This window comes from Brachycentrus maculatus, unplaced genomic scaffold, assembly GCF_059751285.1.
Source record: "Brachycentrus maculatus isolate JH-2025_06_01 unplaced genomic scaffold, ASM5975128v1 h1tg000247l, whole genome shotgun sequence".
Lineage (NCBI taxonomy): Eukaryota > Metazoa > Arthropoda > Insecta > Trichoptera > Brachycentridae > Brachycentrus > Brachycentrus maculatus.
The window spans coordinates 21,780-47,359 of NW_028280998.1; the positions used below are offsets into that span (position 1 = coordinate 21,780).

Here is a 25,580-nt window from a genome sequence, read left to right on the forward strand (position 1 = left end):
GGCGGTTAGCTCCAAAAACCACAAAATGATTCTGGGATTTTGACTTGAGTTCATAATTCAAGATAAATTTTTGTCCATAATGCAATTAAATTTATTTTAAATACAGTGAAAATGGTAAATTTTTCATTGAAAAATATAAACAGAATTGCCCAAAATGGTGTAAATATTCATTTAATGTTCGCCATTTCTTACATAGATTTGCGGGTCTTAGAAATTATGAATATAATTTTGTACGGTACAAAATAAAACTAATTTTTGGGTATAAATTATTTTTATATACAAGTTCGTTAGACATAAAAGGTAACAAATTTAATTTTAATATTGACAAGTAAATTATTATCAAAAAATCAGAAGACAATCGCTACTTTTCTTGTTAAAATCGATGTCTTCATCACTTACTGACATTTCTTACAAAACCAAGTTTTCTGTTTCACTTTAAAATTCTGTATCTAAGGTTTTTGAATTCTAAATCACTGTCATCTACACTACTTTCTCACTTTTCTTTCAATTTTAGAACTGTCCAAAAGTCGTCCAATCTCGTTATGAGATATTTATTTTTTTCCTGCCATTCATTGTGGTAAAGTGTCGTAAAGATTTTTTTTTTAAAAACTAGAAATTGTTCAAACATAAAACAGTTTATTGTGAAGTTTTGAAGTTAGTAACTTTGTGTATGTCGGTGTTGTATATATACATAAATCTATTATATACTATATATTACCACTATTTGTGGTATTTTCTAAGTAAAACTTAAATTAAAAATGGTTAGATTTTACCAAAAAGTAACTGCCGAATCAATTTATGAAAATATTAACAACTTATGTAATAATTACACTTTTTTAAACGTGATCCTTAGTATTTTTCATACAAGTAAACAAATAAATCAGTTTAAAACGAATGTAAAAAAAACAATACACAGAATCAATCGCCAAAGATTGACAATGTTTGCTTTTGTTTTGGGGAGTTCGAGGGCACGGCAGACGGCACACTAACACATTGATAGCGAACAACTGACCTTACTCAATATGATTTTTGATCTTTTATTTGTTCTTTTTTTTTTAAATAACTCATTCGAATCTGGTCCGATAATTTTTGTTTATATCTCAATTTGTAGGTAATTGTTTGAAGAACGATTACACTGAAGGAAAACGACGTAAAAAAATTACCTATTAAGTAATTAATAATTTTCCGCGATGGTGGGTCTGATCAGACCCACCATCGCAGAGGAGGTGTTAAGTATTTTTCAGTGGTATTACACAAAGTGAAAAAGAAAGACCAGGAAAACATGGGATAGTCTCGTCGTGAGGTGGTTCGTCTTCCCCAGTCGGCTAAATGGTGAAGACATACCAGTTATGATTGCATTATTATTACACAAAGTGAAAACGAATGATCAGGAGAACATGAGATGGTCTCGTCGTAAGGCAGCTCGTCTTCCTTCCCCGGCCGGCTAAATGCCAAGTGCCAGGAGCAGTGGAGCGACGCTCCAGCCGGCGGCCACCGGTAGCGAGCGGCACCGCCATTCCGCCGCGTTATACGCGAGGTACGTCGAGCCGCTCTTTGGCGTTTTATCTTGTCGTGTATAATTAACCTTTGCCCAGGCGGCGCTGCAGTGGCTACTGAAACGCTGGCAGGGGTTTCAAACCCGTGAATGCACTGTATGGGGTTTTTTACCCTTTATATTAATATTTTTTACTATTTTTTTTACGATCTGAATGAAGAACAATATAAATGAAGAAGAAAATGGAAGTCAGGGTATTCAAAGGGCTTACGACCTGTTATAGGCTGGTTAAGTGATCACTTTACATATCACTCACTCCTTTCAAGAACGTCATAAATAAAAAAAAAAAGATTTTTCAGGAGAACGTTTTTTAAGTTTAAAAATATAATACGATGTATCAAAAATATATAATCAAGCCACTTATTGAATTTTTACTATGCAAAAGATCTTTTTAGGTTAAACCTGGTTCTGTCCTGTAGCGGGTAAATATTTAGTTAAAAATATGCCTCTTTTACTGGGATATAGTACATTTTATGGGCATTCCGAAAACATGCACAACTGAAAATTGACGATTTTTTATTTATGACGTCCTTGAAAGGAGTGAGCGATATGTGTGACATTCTATCATGGATGTCTGTTGTGAACTCAATCATGGAACGTCGTTAGTTTGATCATATACATATGTATGACCTTCAAAAAATTAAGCAGTGTGATAAATAGTGAATATTACACATATTTTAAGTGATCACTAAACCAGCCTTTGATAAGTTTTAAGTTCTGTAAACATCCAAACTTCCTCATTCTTCTTCATCTTTGTCGAGATGTCAAAATCTTACAATAAACATAATAATTATTGTTGTTACCAGATGAGTAGTAAAATAAAAAAAACTAGTTGAATGAATAAAATCATAGGATTCCTGTTAAAAAAATCAACATAGATGAAAAAGAATATGGAAGTCTGGATATTTACAGGGCTTACGACCTGTCATAGGCTGATTAAGTGATCACTGTACAAAAATTAAATATTACCATTATACCCATGATTGAAAACCAAACTACCCATTTTTTTGGATCTTCTAGATGTATCAATAATCTCAGGACACAGTACATATGAGTTCACAACATTCATCTATTGAGAATGATTTTATTAAGAAGATACGATTTTATTTCAACATATGTATGATTCGAACTCTGGATTATTTTTACATACTGCGAAACGCCTTTTCCTTCTTTGATAAATTTACAGTGTATAAAACTGTAAATTTGTCAAAAGAAGGAAAAGGATAAGGTAAGGTTTTGAGAAAGGTAATATAACAAAGAAAATAATGACATGTTAGAATTTCAAGCGGCGGTCGGGGAACCGGGGTAAATTACCCCAAATGGGGTAAAAATGTTTTTTTGGGGTGATAAGGAAGAATTTTCCAGTTTGCTATTTCATAAACTTGTTAGTAATTTTACAAACTTAAACAATTCAGGTGTGTGCGACCGAAATCGATTAAACGCTAAAGGCTGTATTCAAATTGCTCTTACATCAAAAAACTCCCATTTTGAAGTAATTGTATGAAACATAAAGCGATATCATTTGTCCAAAATCAATCAATCAAACCCTTACCCGCACCTTAATGGTGCATAGGACACATATTGAATTAATATTTGAGTGAAAAAATCACCTATATTTATTTGATCCTCCCCCTGGGAATCGAACCCGGGACCTCTAGAACGGTAGCCGAGCGTGCTGACCATTACTTTACGGAGGCGGACAAAAACTGAAAAGAAAACCTGAAAACATAAATTTTTGTTTCATTCAATTTAAGAACGTTATTTTGTTTGTCCGTGTAAATAAATTAAAAAAAATAATGATTATTTTAAATACACATTGATAGTCTTCTCTTCGAAATAGGTGAAGGGGATAATATCGACTTACGTAAAAATATTTTGGGGTAATGGTTAGAGAAGTTCCCCGACCGCTGTACTAGAGTAATATTTCAGGAGTCTTGAATGGCATTGAAATTGTAGCATTTTCTACTTGAAGAAATACTTTTCAATTCACTATATATTGTATAAGAATGTCTATTTATTTATAAATTACTAATTAGAGTTATTTCAATTGAAAATAAACTGTATTTAAGTAAAATCTAGTGTTCTTTACGAAATACGGGAAAAAGTGTTGAGCACTCCTTTAACGATTGCATTTTACCCTTTCTAGTTTTATGCAAACTTTGGCCCATATTCGGGACTCTTATCTCGGGTTTAGCTGTATCTTAAGGGCCTTTTTACATCTTTTACTTTTATTCGTTCCTAAACGTCCTTTGAATTTCTCCATCTCTTGAGATTCTGTGCTCCAGACAGTTTTCCCAAATCTAAAGTATAAATTTACATTCTATAAACACGATAAAACTTTACTATCGTTTATATATCTACAGTAAAGTATAATAAAAAAGATGAACTAGAGATAAAATAAAAGTGCGGTTCCGGTATCCGGCCCATTTTTTATGTTCCACATATAATACTTAATTATGCTAACAATGTTTTCACAACATTTTGAGTGTGTCCAAATAATTTTCACAAATCTGTGTTTTCTCCACTAAGTAGTTATTTTTACACTGTTTTTGGACATATCAACAAAGATGAAGAAGAATATGTGAGTCTAGGTAATCACAAGACTTATAACCTGTCATATGTTGGTTAAGTGATCACCTTACAAACTAGTGACATTCAACATTCTACCCATGATTGACAACCACACTACTCGAATTTTTGGAACTCCTAAATATGTCATTAATCTTATGCCTTTTGTGTTCATAAGAGCCATCTAATTTAGAAAGAGAAAGCTTCCATTTAGCAGGGATTTAAAAAAATGGAGGTATTCAAGACCCGAGTCCCGGATTTTTTTACATACTGAGAAACACCTGAAAACATTTTTTTTCAATTTTCAATTTTATCTAGCTTATATTTTGACCAGTTGTAAGAAGCGATTAGCTTTAAAACCTGTAAACATTAAAATTAAATTTTAATTAAATATTTAAAGTGATTCGAAAACAATGTTTTATTATGATTGTGAAATTGTAATTGCTAAAATATATATAACTTAAGTGGCAAAAAACAAGTTTTTTCATTTACAATTCCTAAAAATCAGAGTTTGTTTTTAATATTCAATATATAAATTAAAACGGAGTTCTACATACAAACCCTTCGCTGTATCGTGTATGAAATTTATTAAATAGCCAAAAGTTTGTGTTAAAATTATATCAATATCTTATAAGTATAACCATTGTATGTTGTTGCAAATTTGAAACATAAGTATTTTCTTGATTTTTCCTTGTTAAAAGTTTTTCAATAATTCTAAATTTATTTTTCTTCTAATGTGTAAAGTACGATACAATAGAAATTATTATTTCTTGAATGTTTTCCGCAAATACTTTGTGGCACATTTTATAAACTTTATAAAAATAATCAACTTTGTTTTAACCACATTTTTATTAATGCAATTCAACCTACCGGATTCGACAGGAACCTTGTCATCATCAGGGTTTGTTAAATTCTAAAACATTAAAATACTCTCATAAAAAACATCCACACACTCCGTAAGAAATCCTAAATGTTAAAATCCTAAATTTTTACGGAGTGTTTGGAAGTTTTTGTGAGAGTATTTTAATGTTTTTAATGTTTTATAATTGAATAAACCCTGAGGATGACAAGGTTCTTGTCGAAGCCGGTAGGTTAAATTGTGTTAGTAAAAAAGTGGTTAAAACAAAGTTTATTAATTTTGTAAAGAAATTATTATTTTTATTTAAAAAAAGCCATGCAATGAACAGTTAAACCCCAAATCTTTTAATAAATATTATTATGTTTATTAAATGTCGTCGACCATTTCTTTTTTCTTCGTCAAGTCGACTAATATTTTCAGGAACGGTTCAAGTGGCAGTAAGGTGGTTGGATTAGCTCGCGAAGGGGTAGATGATTGTAGGCAGGCGGGGGAAGGAGGGTGACTGATTTTCAAATTGGGACTGAGAAAATATTTTTGTACAGTTCGCTTGTCGAAACTAATGAGCATCGGTATTTTCGATCTTCGAGTAAAAGGAACCCGAAAAAAATTTTCATAAAATTCAGGTTATTCCGAATCGTATTTCAGAAAAATTAGAAAGTTAAAAGCTTAAAATAATTTTTACGTTCTGCCATACATTTACAATTGTTTCGTTATTTTATTGAATGTTAAAAGCTTTTTCCCTTCTCATAGAAAAATATGTTCAAAACGTGAACGCAACCATTTTTACTACTTAGGGTCTTCGGAAATCACTGCATAAGAATACGCAGCCCCATTGATATACTGCACGACTCTGCCTCCTAAGTAAGAGCGTTTAGCTACTGTGCATGCAGGTCCCAGGTTTGATTCCGAAGGAGGTCGAAAAAACAAACGATTTATCGCTCGAATGTTTATTTTATATCTTAACTGTCATCTCAACATAGATGAAGAAGAATATAGAAGTCTAAGCATTTACAGGGCTAAACCTAGCATTTACCTGTCAACTGAGAGTTGTCGAGAACTCACATATCGCTCACTCTTTTGAAGAACGTCATAATTCAAAAATTATCAATTTTCAGTTGAGCATGTTTTCGGAATGCCCAGAAAATGTTCTATATTCCAGCAAAAGAGGCATATTTTTAACTTAATATTTACCCGCTACAGGGCAGAAAGTGTTGATTTGCATTTTGAAGAAAAGGTTTTGTTTAATTTTTTTTTTACAAACTAAATATTTTTCAAATGGAGAAAAAACCTTCAGGTTTTACTGAAGAGATCTGTTGAACAGTAAAAAGTTCAATAAGTGCCTTGATATTTATTTTTTATACATTGTATTATATTTTTTGATTTATGACGTTATTGAAAGGAGTGAGCGATATGAATGAACGTGCTTATTATACGGTATATCTTGTTCTTCCTGGTTCCATCCTTGAATGTTAAGGTCAGCTCTCCTCGTGTTAGATTTTGTGTTAAAATTAATGTAGTGTGATTATCAATCACGGGTAAAACATCTATGTTGAGATGTCAATATAAAAAGCTCTTAAGTGGTGAAACCTAGATTTGTGAGCACGGTTTTAGATTCACCCATAATGTTGTATTTTTATCTCTTAAGACGTTACATAAAATTAGGAATCAATATAAAATTGCATCAGTTTAGTGCTGTGTCCTGAGAGTGCGAATGAGAGTAAGATGAAGAAGAGATAAAAGTAGGAGAGGATTTAGAAGGACAAAAAAGAAGAAGAAGTGGAAGAAGGAGAAGGAGAAGAAGTAAAAGTAGAACTAGAAGAAATTAGAATTATGTATGGGGAATGTTTGATTTTGCTGATGGTTCCGAATTTCACATATTGGTGAGAAAAATGATAGAAATAATTATTGCTGGCTATTTTTTTTGGCAAATAAATAAGTTGATTTTTCATGAAAGTCTTATAAGTTAAAATATCACTATTAAATACATGTTGGTCGTCAAACCCCCCCTCCTCCAGTAAATTGTATAAGCAATAAGTAGGGCAGAATTGTGAGGTAATAATTTGTTTCGGTAACATCGCGACACACTTTTTCCTCTTGCAGAGGACGGCCGTGTCGGTGGAGTGGAAATAATTCCCTTTAAACGTTACGTTACAGCTTACGGAAGAGTTTCATTTCGGGTGGCATGGGACTTATTTTCAAATGGTTGGAGAAACGTTACTTAAGTAACAGGATAGTTTGTCTAAAAAAAGAAACACACACACACATATTAATTTATATATATATATGTATATATATATATATATATATATATATATATATATATATATATATATATATATATATATATATATATATATATATATATATATATATATATATATATATATATATATATATATATATATATATATATATATATATATATATATATATATATATATATATATATATATATATATATATATATATATATATATATATATATATATATATATATATATATATATATATATATATATATATACATATATATAAATGTTAATGAAAATTGTGATTGTCATGCACATTTTAGTATTAATTATGTAATAAACTCAAAAAACCCCGATATACACCATATATATTTACCATATATAAACTCCCTAAAGAAATAAAAAAAAAATAGAAGATACAAAAATACTTAAGAAAAAAATTAAAGCCCATTACATATAAATCTTGAAAAAATAAACAAAAAAAGAGACTATTATACAATTTATTATATAACATTAAACCATGAGTGTAAGTCCCTCTCCAAGCACAAGAGCTCAGTCTCTTTTTTGGAGAGGCACAGCGAATCTAAATATAAATGTTTTCCGTATGTATAAATGTTTCAAATGTATTATGTTATACTTAAAAATGTAAACATATTAAATAAAAAATATATATATTTATAAATAATGAATCGCTTAAAGAATAGAAGAAATGTAAGTTGAAATATAAGTGCTACGTTACAGGATGGTGTATTTGTTAGACATTCAATAAGTTTTCTTCGTTTAATTTGTAGTTTCCTTCTTACATTAATTTTTTCAGTTATCCTTAAACGCATAAAATGTTTTTTTAAAGCATCGTCAACATAACATCACAAAAATGTATAATAAAGTATGTAAATAAACACGATATCTGAATAGGAGCATGCTTTAATGGCTGTAGGTAAAAAAATCTATATTCTTCTTTATAAAAGAAATATTTTGATAAAGTAAACCGTTTCTTATTTCTCAATTATTGAAAATGAATATTATAGAGATTTTTGCCTTCGGGATTTGACGGACGAAGGTAAAAGGGTGGTAAGTGGGAATATGTCAATAAATTGCTAAGTGGGGATTTAAAAAAAATCAATCAAGGGCATTTTTAATGATGTTTTTCCTTTTATAACTGACACTAGTCCACCGTTTAAATAACAAACAAGCCACGATACAAATACGAGTCATTCAGTTTCGAACGCTCCGTAAAAAAATAATTTCTAAAGAGTTTAAAAGACTACGAAAGACGCTTTCAAATCGGGATTTCTTTTCAAAAAGTTGATGAAAACAAAAAATGCAACCACTTTATAGTAAAATTTAATTAAAAAATCATGAATACTTCTATGACGTTTACGTTTAATTATCAAATCTACATATGGAAAGATTTGGAACAGAACGACTCATATTGATGTAATGAAAGGTTTTTTGCTTAATGACATTTTGATTGTCGAGTAGCTTTGGTAAATATTTTTAAACAAATATTTAACTTTACTACTAATACCACCTTCCACCACTTCCCGTAAAAGAAGGCAGAGAAAATGGAATATTGTACTGGCTTTTTCCTTAATGTACAATAGTATCTAACTGGTTTCAGTGCACTACTCTGTTCAGAGCATTCACCTTCCTTTCAAACATTTTATCAATGTTTCAATCCCTAGAAAACATACATCTCAAATATTCAAAATCAAATGCCTTTTCCATAATTTCCTCAATAAAACAACACAATCGTAGATTCAAGTTTTGTACTGAAATTTCTCGGTGGAACTGTATTTCATAAAATAAATGTGTAACTGTTTATTTTTTTCACATATATTTTATTTGACCAGTGACTGGGCTTAATTTTTACCGACATCATCAGACTGACGATATCAGAAATGACGAAACACGGTCACTGATCAAATGAAATATATGTGAAAAAAGTATCTAGTTATTTTATGATATGAAAAAAAAATCGATTGCCTTGAAGTATTAATTAATTGTGCGTTAAATATACCTGTCTGGTAGCGAATGACATGACCCTTTGATAGAATTCTACTTACATCTGCTGATACACACATATGATAGATATTACAGCCTCCAGAGTGCCAAGGGACGGATGAAAGCCTCAGGGCGGGGGGTGTTTAGGTTTATCCTACATCCGCCACTGGGAGAATTAAATCAAGTCTTTTGATTCGGAAAGCGCGGCAATTGAAAGGCCGGAAATCACAATCTCTTCGGAGTTCCGCGTATCAACAATATTATTGATGTTTTAGGAGACGTTAATTTTATACAAATAAAGCGAAATTTAGTTAAAGCTTTGATTTATCGTAGATTGGAAATATTACCACTATCTCTTCAAAAAGTCTATTCCGAAACGTGTTTTGATGCATTTGGCATCATTTTAAAACACCAAATGTATCGAAACACGTGTCATAGTATATTTTATGAAAACTTGGTATCTACTTTTTAGTCAAATTGAAATTTAAAAAGGAAACGTAATACCACAATGTGACTTCCGAATCAAGTTACGAAATTAGTTATTTTACATATCCAGGCTTTTTAAAAGTTGTTTTAACCTCCTTCACGCGAGTTGAATATAATTTTTATTTTATATTTAAAAAAAATGTTTATAGCGTTTACTTTGTGTAAGTCATTTTTACTTTTTACAAAAATGTTAGTAATGTCAGACTTCGGCCTTAAGTGCATGTTGTTCTGCAATATTAAGTGCAGGTTAATCCTCGGGTCGACCAAAATGCATATAATTAATATTTTGTGTACTTGTAAGTGTGTGAATAGTGTCATGGTAATGTCGTGTAGTACTTTTTGAACTCTTATGTAGTGATTAGAAGATTAGAGTGATTAGAGTGAAGAGATGGATAATTCTCATAACCGATACAAAAATCTCGGTGAGTAGTTATAAACTAACATTACTAACATTTTTGTAAAAGAAGTAAATAATATCATGATTTATTATATCAGACGCTGAATTTTTCACCCTATGGATATTATAGATGCGTCAACATGATAAGAAAAATATGTTATTGTTTTTATATGAAAAAAGGTAGAGGCTTAAGTGATCGCATTATACACTTGTGTAATACTCACCATTCTGCCAATTATAATAATAATAATAATAATAAAACCCTTATCCGCACCCCAATGGTGCATAGGGCACTGCTTCATATAAACGCAGTGTTATCTTGATCGTTTACACATGAAGGAAAGGTGATCAGCCCTCCGCTTCAGGTACCAGTCCAGGGTAATATTGAATAAATATGACAGTGAAAAAATCACTTATATTTATTTTACCCCCCTTGGGAATCGAACCCGGGACCTCCAGAACGGTAGCCGAGCGTGCTGACCATTACACTACGGAGGCGGACAACTAATAACTGCCAATTATAGATCATCCATATTGCACCAATTTTGGGAACTGTATGTATGTCTTGATTAAATTCCATATGCGGGTAGCATTTTTGATAGATTTTAAAGTATGGTTGATAGTAGCGCCAGTAGTGTGGATTTTTGTGAAGTGTTTATTTTCCTATTGTTTCGGCATTAACTTTGTGGTAAGACATGTTACAATGATTAAAGAAAACACTTGTTTTATACCACTTGAGTTTTATTAAAGACTACATGTTTCAGAAGTTAAATTTTCATCATTCAGGTCTATATAATAACTGTCATTAAACAGACCTGAATGATGGAAGTTTAACTTCTGAAACATGTAGTCTTTAATAAAACTCAAGTGGTATAAAACAAGTGTTTTCTTTAATCATTGTTTATTTACCTTGCTCAGTTAGTTTAGTTTTATTCCGGGATTTATTAGTTTAAACAAGCAATGGAGCCGGTAGTAGCTTGAAGTTCGCCTGCTACTACCATTACCGTCCATCCATTGTTTCTTCCAATTAAAATCCCGCCAATAGTCGGCCATTTTGGATGGAAATATTCGCAGCGATGTCAATTACGTCAAGCACCATCTCGTGACATTGTTTAGAAATTGAATTACCATCTTATCTCAGCGAAGCGCTTTTATTTGTTTCAAAGTCTATAGAAAATGGGATTGATGTCTTATCTGCTTAAATGAAAAACAATGGCGTTTAATATTTTATCCCGTACTTTTGGACTGTAAATTGAAATTCTACAAGTAGGTACTACGCAGGGGTGTCCAAAAGTTTGTAGAAGTCAGGATATAAATATATAAATATATATATATATATATATAAATATATATATATATATATATATATATATATATATATATATATATATATATATATATATATATATATATATATATATATATATATATATATATATATATATATATATATATATATATATATATATATATATATATATTTATATATATATATATATATATATATATATATATATATATATATATATATATATATATATATATATATATATATTTATATGTGAAATTATTATCTATTTGAGATGTTAATATAAATAACCGCTAAGAGCAGAAATCCTGATTGTTATACAATGATTTGGACATATTTTATATGTTTACACAAATGTTTCAAATTTATTGTTTTTTCGTAAGCCTAAGAGCGACTCTTTAATTAAATGAATTATTAACATATTAAAAAAATGCTTTGAAGTTTATAAAATATCTTTGTTAGTTCCCGTTTTTATAAACATATCCGAAAGGCATAAAAAGCTGATAATGAAAAAAAATGTTTGTGGGCTAAAATATTATTTAATAAAATACATGTTACATCCCCAAATAAAGTTTATGGCAAATAATGCCAATTTTATTTCGTATATTCGTATAATATTATAATATTTTGTAATAAAATTGTATCCCATACATTCCGTTGGCAGGTGCATATGATGTAGTAAATAATAATACTGGCGTATGTTACATTACAAACTCTATAGGTTTCTACTAAATGTACAATGAAATACACCCTAGTAGGGTGTTTACATGTGTTTGCATGTATGTTGTTGTCAAAAAGCTTTCGTCTACTGATATTGATAGTCATATATAAAACGTGAAAGAATGTATAGACATGTTCCTTTGAAACACTTCAAAAGACTGAAAACCCCATTTATTTCAATAATGCAGTTAAAAATATTTTCAAATGGCTAAAAAAACATAAAAAAGGCTTAATTGTTGCTCTTCTCAACTTTGTACATCTTATAACTGTTTTTTTTATTATTATTTTTATTTTAGCTCTTAATTAAGTCTGCCTATTAATCTTCTTAACTTTTGCTATATTTTATTATTGCTGTTTACTTTTAACTCATTTAACATTTGTGATATTTTGTAATTGGAATATTACAATAACCTGTTTTATTTGTTATTTATTATTATAAGTGTATTTATGTTAATGTTCTGTTAAATTTCTAAATAAAATAAAAAAAAAGTGATGTGATGGTTTGGGGATGTGAATCAAATAATATCAAAGCACATTTATGAGGCGAGTGTGGTTGGTAATACAAGCAGTGGGGGACCAAGAAAACTTGGCATGATAAAATATTTCAAATACTTGAACGTGGTCAGAAGTAAAATAATCGGCGAGTATATGAGATAATTGAGATGCATGAATGTGGAAGATAAAGACAGATTGGTGTGGCTTTCTTTTTTCTCTGCTTACCCCTTCGGGGATGATAAGTGATGGTTGGTTAGTTTATTTAGTTGAAAATCCTTCCAAATATCAGAAAAAAATAATTTTTACTAATTATATAGTTAAAAATTCTTCCAAAATGATTTGGAAGTCATTTTCATTAATTATTATTTTAATTTGTATGTTTTTGTTGTTCAAGCGCACTCAATTATACATGTTTTGATTTCATTTCTTTAAAAGCTAGTCACTCTTCGGTAATATCCATCCATTTTAAATTTCAATTTAACTTGGTAAAACCGCAACTTCTTAAACCCTATTGTGAAATATGTTTTATGCATGTAACATCGTTTTCAAACACCATATGAATAACATAAGAATAGGTGTCGAAAGAGGTGCCGGAAGAAGGCGTATTTCCAGGCACCATAATGTACACGAGTGGACAGGAGTACAGGGCGTCGAGGAGTTGTTTTGGACTGCCCAAAATAGGGACACTTTCTCGCAAGTGATAGTCAACGTCGGGGGGACACGACAGGTAAAGAAGAGAAATGATTTTTGCTTCTGAACAATGACGAATGAAAATGTAGATGATTTCTTTCTGCTTTGAAACAATTTATTATAAATGAAATGTAAATTTATTTATACATAAAAAACTGGTAAATCTTTAAATGCTCCTATGCAATGTACAGTTAAAGCAATTCGCCAAGAATTTGTTATTTCAAATATTAAAGTTTATTTCTTCTACATGAAAATATTTTTAGTATCGCATGAACTTTTGCAGCGTTATAAAATTGTGCAAAGCATCGGCAGCAGTAAATTATGTTCGCTGGCGTTGTGTCGATTTAATCGTCGTAAAGAAATACAGCGATGCTAAAGGGTGTTATAATTCAGGATATTGGCGATCAGCCGAGGACTTGAAGTGGGAAGGGAAGATATGTCGGTACTTGGTAGTTATCAACAAAGATGAAAAAGACTGTGGAAGTCTGGGTATTTACAAAGCTTACGAGTTGTCATTATACAAGTGTAAAAGGAACTAATTACGTACTTAAAAATCCAAATCACTGAAAAACTATAAATTCTATCCTTCCAAATACCTCAAATAACACATATTTCTACTGATTTTATTGTTAAAAATGCTATCAAATGCCAAAAATTATTTCATCTGAAAACTTTTTTTTTAAAATTGGAAACTGTATTATTAAAACCTTATTATTATAAAACTATATTGCTTCAATTAACATCATCTTTTCGGTACCATCTATGGTGGTTTTGAGTAAGTTTTTCAACTAGCTTTATAGAATATATGTGAGATTCTTGCCGAATTATTTTACATACCAGGAGACACTTAAAAATATGTTTTTGTTGCAGTTGATAATTGTTGATTATTTGACTAGATTATTTTATTCACAACATTTTTGCGAATAAAATAGAGAAACCAGGATTTGACAAGGAGGGTTGGTTGTCAACTATGAGTAGAATGGTCAATATTACACATTTGTAAAGTGATCACTTACCACCAGCCCTGTAAATACCCAGACAACCATATTCATCTTCATAGTTGTTCATGTCTGAATGTAAAAATAACAAATTTTAAACAAAACACGTTTTTTACCACTAGTATTATATTGTTACGACTAGTTTCAGAAGCTACCATCTACGGGTTTGAATATAAACCCTTAGATGAAAGTATCTGTAGCTTTGAAAACTAGTCGTAACAATATACTATCACTAAATATTTGGCAAAAAAATAAATATTTTTAAACTTTATAAAATAAAACAACTTTGTTTTAACCACTTTTTATTGATACACTTTATCCAACCGGTTTTGACAAGAAACTTGTCATCATCAGAGTTTATGTACTAAATTCTAAAAAAATAAAAAGTAATTTGAAAATAATAATTAAAAGTGGTTAGAACAACGTTGTTTTATTTTATAAAGTTTATAAAATGTGCCACAAAGTATCTGCGCAAAACATTCAAGAATAAAATATTTATAATATTCAATTGGTAATAAACAAGTGTTGTATTTATAATATTATTTTGTTATGTCTTACCAAAAAGTGAATACCGACGATAAAAAACGTTGAAACAACTCTTTAGTGGACAAATCCAGATTTGCAAACAAAAATTTGAGCATACTTGAAATATTACACATGTATCATAGCTCGCTTCCCGTCTAGAGCCTTCAATTGTGATCCCTGAGCGACCTGCCAAGTAGATAGAGCCTTCCATGACTGCACTAACGAGGGCTATTGTCATCCCCGTGCATTGTACAAAGCCTCCGACACTTAGTTTACACGCTCCGAGAGTTTTATGTGATATGCATCTCCACCTGCCCCTTCCTGGCGAACCGTGCTCGCTATCTGGCTCGCGAAGGAGCCGAATCAGTTCTCATTCAGGACGCGGACAATGTCGCGGAGCGTGCATGAAAAACAATTGGCTTAATAGCCTCCAGGTATGTTGCATCCTCTCATGTCCTTACGGGTGACTCATTTCAAGTTTGTAATGTACAAAACAAACAATATGCAAATAAAAACATACTGAATTCAACTTTACATGGGGGTCGAGTTGTGAATTACATAATTGGTTCTTACGAGTGACTCATGTGATGTACAAAACAAACAATATGCAAATAAAAACATACTGAATTCAACTTTACATGGGGGTCGAGTTGTGAATTACATAATTGGTTCTTACAAGTGACTCATTTCAAGTTTATGATGTACAAAACAAACAATATGCAAATAAAAACATACTGAATTCAACTTTACATGGGGGTCGAGTTGTTAATTACATAATTGGTTCTTACGAGTGACTCATTTCAAGTTTATAATGTACAAAACAAACAACATATAAATAAAAACTTACTCTTTTCTTGAATGTTTTCCGCAGACACTTTGTGGCACATTTTATAAACTTTATAAAATTCAAGAACTTTGTTTTAACCACTTTTTTTATAATTACAATTTAACTTACCGGTTTCGACAAGAACCTTGTCATCATCAGGGTTTATATTAATTAAAAAACATTAAAAACTTACTCAATTCAACCGTACATGGGGTCGAGAACTAACATGTGAAAGAAGAAGTTACAGAACATTTATTTGTGAAAATTAGATTTGGACAAACTCCAAATATTGTGAAAAAATAAATAGTAAAATTTTAAGTTAAATACAATTTTATAGCCTCTTATTGTGAATTACATAATTGGTTCTTACGAGTGACTCATTTCAAGTTACCGATATCCATATATAACAGACAATATACATTTTTTTACTCAGTTCCACCAAAGATGGGTCAGAACTAACATGTGAAAGAAGGTGTCTCTTAGGAGTTACAGAACATTTATTCGTGAACAAAGATTTGGACACACTCCAAATATTGTGAGAAAAATAACTAGTAAAATTATAAATTAAATAAAAAAAATTAATAGCATTTTAATGGGTCTCCTATTATGAGAAATAACCCTGGAAGAATCTTACATACATTTCATAAAAGCCTCTGCTAGTTTGAAAACTTGCTCAATTCAACTATAGATGGTGCTGAAAACTAGCATGTGAAAGGTGCCAATTGAAGAATGAATACGGCTCCCGAAATTTGTATAGTGGCGTAGTCAATCATGTGTGAGATAATAGATTTTATGAAATAATGGTATTTACCTACTGAAACTTAAATGAAAAATTTAGAAAAGAAATTAAACTTAAATTTATTTTGAATCTCCTGAAAATCAAATCTGTGACTAGCCAAACTCTCTAACTAGTACACTACGGAGGTGACAAACAAATCAGAGGTTAAAATTAATAAGGACCATATTTCCTTAAGCCTTCTTTCTATATGATCGTGAGAGTCCTCGCATTTTACAACTTCCTTGAAAACTGATCGGGCCAGTTTAGTATGAAGAAGCATCACCGTGCTAGCACAAAACGTATAAAGAATGGTTGATCCCATTTAACGAGAGAAGGTTAAGTCGCTATGGAAGCGCAACTTATGAGACAGCGTGTAGTAGGAGCCTCACCCATATACTGAGAGCTTTAAAGTTCACTTTTAAACTGGAAAATAATGGAGCTTATTCTAGAACTTCGAGGAATAATATTGTTCTTCAGAGAACTCAACATGAAAAAATTCTCGTTATTTACCTTTGAGGATAGAAGCACTCTTTTTGTTCTGATTTTGAATACAGCAAACATTTTAATGACGAGGTTATATGCAACACTTTCAACAATTAGATTTATGTAATTTTTATTTCTAAATATAAAAGACATTTTTCAAAACACAAATAACAAGTAAACATGAAGTTATAAAGTATAATACAAACAATAACGCTAGTATTAAAACGGGAAAACATATAAATTTCAATATTTATATAAAGATGGAGAATTGTTGCAATTTTCCCCGTTGTGGGCCTGTATGCTTCCTATGCCTATATTCTTCCTTCAAAAGAAAAAAAATTTTTCAATATAAGCTACAACATCATTGATTTGATCCAAATGAATACAAATATAGTATGTGAGTGGACATTTACGGTCACATCAAATAATTACAGATAAATGTATATTATATATTTTTTTACGGATATTTTCAGTGTCAAAATTATATCGAGGCCACATAAAAAATGTTTAGGCATAAAATCATCTTTATTATAAATTTTTCGTAAACCATCAATTCATCTTGTATCAACGTACTAACCGACGTTTTAATAAAACCGTATAAGAAATGAGTAAAAGAAGAAGATAACAGAGATATGTATTTTCAACAATTTTTAATTCCATGTAAGGCTGAACGAGGAAAAATTGAAAATATTAGGAAGAGCTCTTTGCGGTGGTATGGACATGTGGAGCGAATGGATAGCGAGAGAATGACTAAGAATATATGTGGCGAATGTGAGAGGGAAAACAGAACGTGGACGACCGAAAAAGACTTAGCACGATCAGATCAATCAGAACCTAAAATCTGGCGGTGTCAAAAGTCTGCGTAATCGGAGGTCATGTATGACTAGATGTATGGATGTGAAAGAGGCGAAGAGTGTATATCAGGACAGAAGAGTGTGGCGTTCCATCCTCTCTGCCTACTCCTGCGGGGAAACGGCGTGATGGTAGTAGTAGTAGTAGTAGTTTAATTCCAATCCGATAGTTCTTTTTACAAGGATCTGGTTTCCTCTATCCAGGACTTTTAATGCTGACAATTTGTCAGCAGTTCTCGCCCAAACTTCAAAGAAGGAGATAAAAAGGAGCTGGCAGCCGACAGAAGAGTTTGGAGCCCGTTTGTGGACTTCATATGCTCCACACATGAAGGTAACCTGGATTAAGTAATCAGCACTACAAAATAAATATTTTATTTATATTTTTTACATGTCAACTGCAATGAAAATAAATATGGAAGTCTGAGTTTTAACTGAAAATAAATATGGAAGTCTGAGTTTTAACTTATCATAGGTTACTTAAAGTGATCATTTTATACACGTGTGACATTCACCATTCTACCAGTGATTTACAAAAACACTTTTCATTTATAATATATCATATTATCCTATTCTCAATGTAATTAATATTTAAATTAAGTATCGTTATAGCATATGATTCGTTTCATCCATCGTTAGTATTAGACTTTTATATTCTTTTTCGTCTGTATTGAGATGTCAAAAAAAGTAAAAATTACTCCTAAGTGGAAAAACCTAGATCTCATAAAAAAAGTTGGAAACATTATCTATTAAAAAACTAGAAAAAACTATCGAATTAAAGGAAAAATGATATTAATTAAGTTATTTTAATTTATTTTATTTTAATTTAATCGAAAGTATAGAGCAAAGACTATAAAAATGTTCAAGTAATGGAACTCAAATAAAAAAGTCAGTTTAAAATCACATTAGGTTTATTTGAGGGCCATTTTTGGAGCTATATTTAAAATAATCATGGATTTTAAGTAAAGGTCTCTTTATAGTAATCGAAGTAATTTATACTTAATTATTATAAAGGTTCGTCTCATTTTAGGGGGTGATATTATTACTACATTTCCAGTACACCATACGACCTCAAAGGGTCTCATACAGTTTCAGTAGCAGTTGTACAAAACTGAAATTTAAGTGATCAAGGTTTAATGTAAACATCGGATTGTACGTGAACATAAAAGCCTTTAAAGTAAACATATCGTAATACATATATTTTATTTATATTTTATGTTTTTTTTTATACAATCTTGAAAAAAATGTAAATCGGATGTATGTTTGGCCACCTTAAATAAGGACTTTGTAATTTTCTATTAGATTATAGACATAATTACAAAAAATAATAATAGAGATCAATTGAAAATAAATCTTTCATGACATTTTATAATTGGTGGGAATCGAACCCGCGACGCCAGTTTCGTAGGCCAGCGTCTACCCGACCGTCTGTCATAAGTTTTTTTTTTCTCTTTCTTTCTCTCTCTCCTTTTTTATCGCAATGGCAGCGACATCTGTTGGGCGTAACAGAAAAATACACACAATACATAAAATTGCCCATGGCGGACAGTACGACAGACATAAGGGATGCATGATTCCTTGATTTAAAAAAAAATGCGGACACTGTGCATCTTGGTAGCTGCTAAGCTTTCGTACACCCACAAGCATTGTGATATTTAACATTTCGAAATGTGAAAAGTGCAATACCTCTTTTCTTTCTTTTCCATTCGATCAGACTATAGTACAGCTGGTCCATATTAAAAGATATTTTGTGCATTAAAAGCATTGTTAACTTTGTGTTATGGAAATATAATACTCTCCTTATCATTCACTGTTCACTTTAACCCCTTCAAAATAACCCGAAGGAAGGGTGGTTAGATAAAATGAACAACTCAGTAAACCCTAAAAATCAGTTTGATTTTAATATTTCAAAAGTATATTATTTTATAGTAAATCTATCTGGAGCTCTAAAAATTAAACCTAAAATCAATAAATAAAAAGTGACAATGTTTCTATTGACATAGTTGGCGATTGGGTGGGTGTCTGAAGGCTCTGTGGCGTGCGCGTGTAACCACCCCAGGATCGATGGCTCAATCCCGTGTCGAGATTAAGGGCGTTTAATCCTCATTTTAATTGCACAAGGGTGGCCCGATTTATTACTCAGTCAAGTCGACAAATTGGCAACAGACTTAATTCGCATAGGATGCGACCCTTTGAGGACAGCGGTCCCAAACTTTCAGACAATTGGATTACATCGGGAAATATTTATCAGCAGTGTCCGAATTCTGATTGGGGGGGAGGGAATATACACCAACCAATCACAGTACAAAATTCCATAACTCTTTTATAATGACACTCTCCTTATCATTCATTTTTGCGTAATGCCACTTCATGATTGACGATTTTGGAATAACCATTCCATCACCACTCTACATTTGTTATTCCAAAACCGGTAGTCATGAAGTAGTGTTTTTAAGTGGCATTATACAAAGTGAACGATGAATTTTAAGTATTATATCAGTAAAAGAAAATTTATTGTTTTTTTTTTTATACATTTATTTTAATCACAATGTATCCATATTTAGAACTTTTTTTTTGCAGAGACCCACCAAGCCACTATGTGCGTCTTGTCGGTGGAGTTCTTTTTTAATATATATTTTTTATTGTTTTCAACGATTTTAACCTAATATACACACAAAAAAGAGAAATATGACGTCATAATTTTTAGGACTGAAACGCATCAATCTATTACATTCCATCAAAACAAACCTTTTAATAAAGTACTTATGGTACATATTTAGTACGAATATTAAAAAAATATCAATTTCACAAAAATTCATTAATTTCGTCTTGTATAAAATCTTCAAAATGTAATTAATACACTTTGGTACTCACATTCCCCTATATTATTTAAATATATTAATATCGTATTTCTCAAACATAAATCTTATGCAAACAAGGACTCCCTTTCTTTGTACACAAAAATGTAATATGTTTCTGTACCTATGTATAAAAATGGGAAAACAAACGCAAACAAATCTGAAACAAATAAATAATATTACCTACAAGACGTTTTGATTAAATGCAAGTATTACATGGAGCAAAATATTTATTTAAAATGTCTTACACACATTAAATGAAGATCTATACTATTATGGTACAATAACTTGCTAAGTCCAATTATAGATGGCGCAGAAGTAGAAGCATGTAAAAGATTCAATTGATGCAAAATTATAACATACGAAATTATAATATGTTAAGTAGTAGAAGGGTTTAGTAGTTTAGTAGTTTAGTAGGAGAATTGTGGTTGTTATGAGTAGAATGATGAAAGTCACACGAGTATAAAGTGATTGCTTGAACCAGCCGATGTCAAGTCGTCATAGACCCTGTGAATGCCAAGATTACCATATTAATCTTCATTTATGCTAAGGTAAATATTATCAGGAAAAAAATATTATTTTGAATTTAAACCTTTGATTGGTAAAAACGAGTATTAGATTTTTTAAACATCTATTGTGCCACGTGTTTCAACGAATATAATCATCATTTAACAACGTTTAATGGTGTTGTATGCATCGAAACACGTTAAAATAGATTTTATAAAAAAGTGGTATTTACCAAGTAAACGTTATTTTTAAACAGTAATGTGTTACCAAAAAATCATTGGTGTAAAATGCCATAACAAGGCGAAACAATTCACAGACGTGTTTTTAACAACAAAATACAATTAAGTTGACTCTAAAAATCAGTGTTTGATTTTATCATTTAATATATCGCTCACTCCTTTCTAGAACGTCATAAATAAAAAATCATAAATTTTCAGTTGTGCATGTTTTCGGAATGTCTAAAAAATGTACTATAACCCAGCAAAAGTGATATATTTTTAACTTAATATTTACGTGCTACAGGGAAGAAAAGGTATTGTTTATTTTTTTTTTTAAATATACTAAATATTTTTCAAATGGAGAAAAAACCTTCAGGTTTTACCTAAAAATATCTGTTGCACAGTAAAAAGTTTAATGAGTGGCTTGATATTTATTTTTAAAACATTGCATTATATTTTTAAACTTTAAAAACGTTCTCATGAAAAATCAAGTTTTTTGATTTATGACGTTCTTGAAAGGAGTGAGCGATTTATAAATTAACAAAATCAATTAATTAAACTACACGTTTTCTATTATATCTTTCTTTCTCATATTCTCGTTCTTGTTCCAGTTATCCCAACATGCGACTTCCACTAAATTGTCAAACAGTTTATAGTTATTTGACGTTCCTCATCTGTTACACCCTTTGGGGAATGAGACAGCGAAGGGGTTGAATTGGGATAACGTCATCTTCTGTAAAGCCGGCCTCCTGCACTCAAATCGGTAGACCATTTTTTACCCCAATAAAAATGCTACAATATTATCCTTTCACTTGAAGTTTCAGCTAAATAAGATTCCAATTGAAAAGCATGTGAATTGTTTGGTAAAAAATATAAACCAATCGAGTAATGTACGAGTATCCGGATAAAAAAATAAGATTAATTTTATTTATTGATTTAATCAGGCACTGGATTTTCACACACACACGAATGATAATATATATATATATATATATATATATATACATATATATATATATATATATATATATATATATATATATATATATATATATATATATATATATATATATATATATATATATATATATTATATATATATATATATATATATGTCCGCCTCCGTAGTGTAATGGTCAGCACGCTCGGCTACCGTTCCCTATGCACCATTGGGGTGCGGATAAGGGTTTTATTATTATTTTTATTATTATATTTACACATATACATATATATATATATATATATATATATATATATATATATATATATATATATATATATATATATATATATATATATATATATATATATATATATATATATATATATATATATATATATATATATATACAGATGGGGCTTTTTTTTTCTTTCATTTTCTTATTTGTTTACTATTTTTAATTTCATTGTATAAAAAAATGTTAAACATATATGGCTGTCTAAGTATTGCACCCATCACTTAGTCAAGCTGGAATAAAGAGTTATTATTATTATTTTTATTATATATATACACAAAATTTATATGTGCATTATATAACGTTTGGTGGAACAGTTTTCTGCTGGATGAAAATCTCTGAAAATGCTGTTTTATTACAAATTTTGGCTTCAAATAATTTTATCAAAGAAATTTATTCAATGAACAGTTCGAATTAATTTTTATTTTTAGTATCTTTACTGTATTGATATTTAAATTTAATATCATCCAGTCAAAAGACAATTATAAGCATTCTTTAAAAAGTCAACATGTTATCAAATAAAAACATTTTCCATTGTGATTTCGTTTAAAATACGTCGTAATAAGTAATAAAGTTGATAATATCGTGCAATCGTAAGTCATTTAAATAAAAAAACTATCTTTTAAACAATTTAAAGTTTTTTTAAAGTTTACAAGTAAAAACGTTTTTAAAATCGCGTTGGTAAAAAGATTTTCTTAGTCTTAAAGATGCATCGTTCGTATAACTCAATTCTAGCATAAAGAAGTTGGGGGTGGTTTCTGAATACGTATGACCCCCACGGCTCTGTGGAACCTACGAGGGACAGATTTATAGCAGTAAAAGGAATGACAGAACACCAGTTGTAATATTACCAGCAACATATAGCCATGTTTGGATATACATATACAGACATCAGTGGCGAGTCGCCATCATTCTCTAACTGGGACCGTTCAAGCTTCCTCTTATATTTCATTACATCGCTCACTCCTTTCAACAACGTCATTAATAAATAAACTTGATTTTTCAGCAGATTGTTTTAAAAGCTTAAAAATATAATACAATGTATTAAAAACAAATATCAAGCCACTTACTGAACTTTTTACTGTATAACAGATCTTTTTAGGTGAAATCTGAAAGTTTTTTCTCCATTTGAAAATTATTAAGTAAATTTAAAAAATAATTAAAAAAACATATTTTCCTCAAAATGTAAAAACACTTTCTGCCCTTTAGCGGGTATATATTAAGTTAAAAAACACATGTCGCTTTTGCTGGGATATAGTACATTTTCTGGGCATTCTGAAAACATGCACAACTAAAAATTGACGATTTTTAAATATGACTTTCTTGAAAGGAGTGAGCGATATCTGTTATACGATTTAAAAAATATTTATAACAAATACGAAAAACGACGCGTAAGGTTTTTAAAAAATTTCATTTTGTAAAATGTTATAGCGTTAATGTATGATATGGATAAAGAGTGAATGCACTGACCTTTTTGTAGATCTTCATGATTCCTTTAAGAAGAACTGCTACAAGCTGCAAACTCTACACTGTAATATTTCTCGTTTTTCGTCACAATTACTTTTGTTATTAGGTATTTTTAGATCGTTTATTTACCATTTAATTATTTAATATACATTTTTAAAGATAGGAGTTACATGTATAAACCTTGCTTATAACGTACAAGATTTAAAGATCAATAAGTGGATTTTGATACTATTTTTTGACATTTCATCAAAGACGAAGAAGAATATGGAAGTCTGGGCATTTACGGGCCTGGCGACCGTCATAGGCTAGTTCAAGTGATCACTATACTGTAGTTAGTTCAAGTGCTATACTTACATCGTATAGGCAAAGAAGCAACTGCAGCATGCTGGCACTGCGACTCAGCAAATGATGACGCAGAGCATACGCTGCTGTCGTGTCCTGCATGGGTAGACCACAGGGGGTCACTAATGACCACCATTGGGGTCGATCGCCTTAGCTTGGACATGGTAGTGCCGTCAATGCTCCAAAACGACAATACGTGGCGGGTATGGGACGCCTTTGCCTCAACCGTGATCGGACTGAAGGAGGATGCCGAGCGTGAGAGGAGGAGGCGGAACATGACCGCACAAGTAGATGTAGATCAGTAGATCTTGACAATGCCACACTCTGAAGTAATGCCTAACGGCGGTTCCGGAGTGTGGATGCTTGCACGGGAGAGGTTTTTAGTGGGTAGGCCCTCAGCAGGGAGATTCCCACACTGCCAGTCTTGTGACCCGGATGTCACCTGGCGTCTTATAAAAGATTTTCCTCTTCCCACGCAAAACAAAAAAAAAAGGTTAGGTTAGGTTAGGTTAGGTACATTTTTTAAAGATAGGAGTTACATGTATAAACCTTGCTTATAACGTACAAGATTTAAAGATCAATAAGTGGATTTTTATACTATTTTTTACATTTCATCAAAGATGAAGAAGAATATGGAAGTCTGGGCATTTACGGGCCTGACGACCGTCATAGGCTAGTTCAAGTGATCACTTTACACACGTTTAACATTCACCAACCCTACCCATTATTGACAACCACACTACTCAAATTCTTGGAAGTTCTATATAAATGAACCAATTTTGAAACATTATTCTTGAATCACTAAATGCCAGTCCAAAAATGTCAAAAAATAATATGTAAATAACTCCTGTAATTGGAGATAATCCAGATTTTGAGAACAAGTATTTGGACACACTCAAAATGCTGTAAGTGGATTTTTGTTTCTTCTAGCTAAAAAAGGTTTTAATTCAATATGGGTTGGGGGAAAAGGAAGGGTAAACTAATGTGGGCTTATCAGGAATATTTCAGCATTTCTTCACTGCTGGGAGAAAACCACGTAAAACTTCTCAGGAGAAGCCGGACTCTTGACTTTCGTCAAAAGGCCTTCCGTCCCACCAAAAGAGGGTTCGGCATTTTTACTAATTCACTAATAATTATCATACGAGTATATGATACCATCTTCC

The 25,580-nt window shown here is 30.9% G+C and overlaps 1 protein-coding gene across 1 annotated transcript; it reads left to right on the forward strand.

Annotated features, from left to right (window-relative positions):
* Positions 1-1,448: 1,448 nt before the first annotated feature.
* Positions 1,449-24,722, forward strand: LOC148306159 (uncharacterized). Its single transcript, XM_088265505.1, has 3 exons — positions 1,449-1,537; positions 18,027-18,124; positions 24,439-24,722. The coding sequence occupies exons 1-3, from the start codon at positions 1,449-1,451 to the stop codon at positions 24,720-24,722; spliced, it is 471 nt and encodes a 156-aa protein (XP_088121631.1).
* The last annotated feature ends 858 nt before the right edge of the window (positions 24,723-25,580 follow it).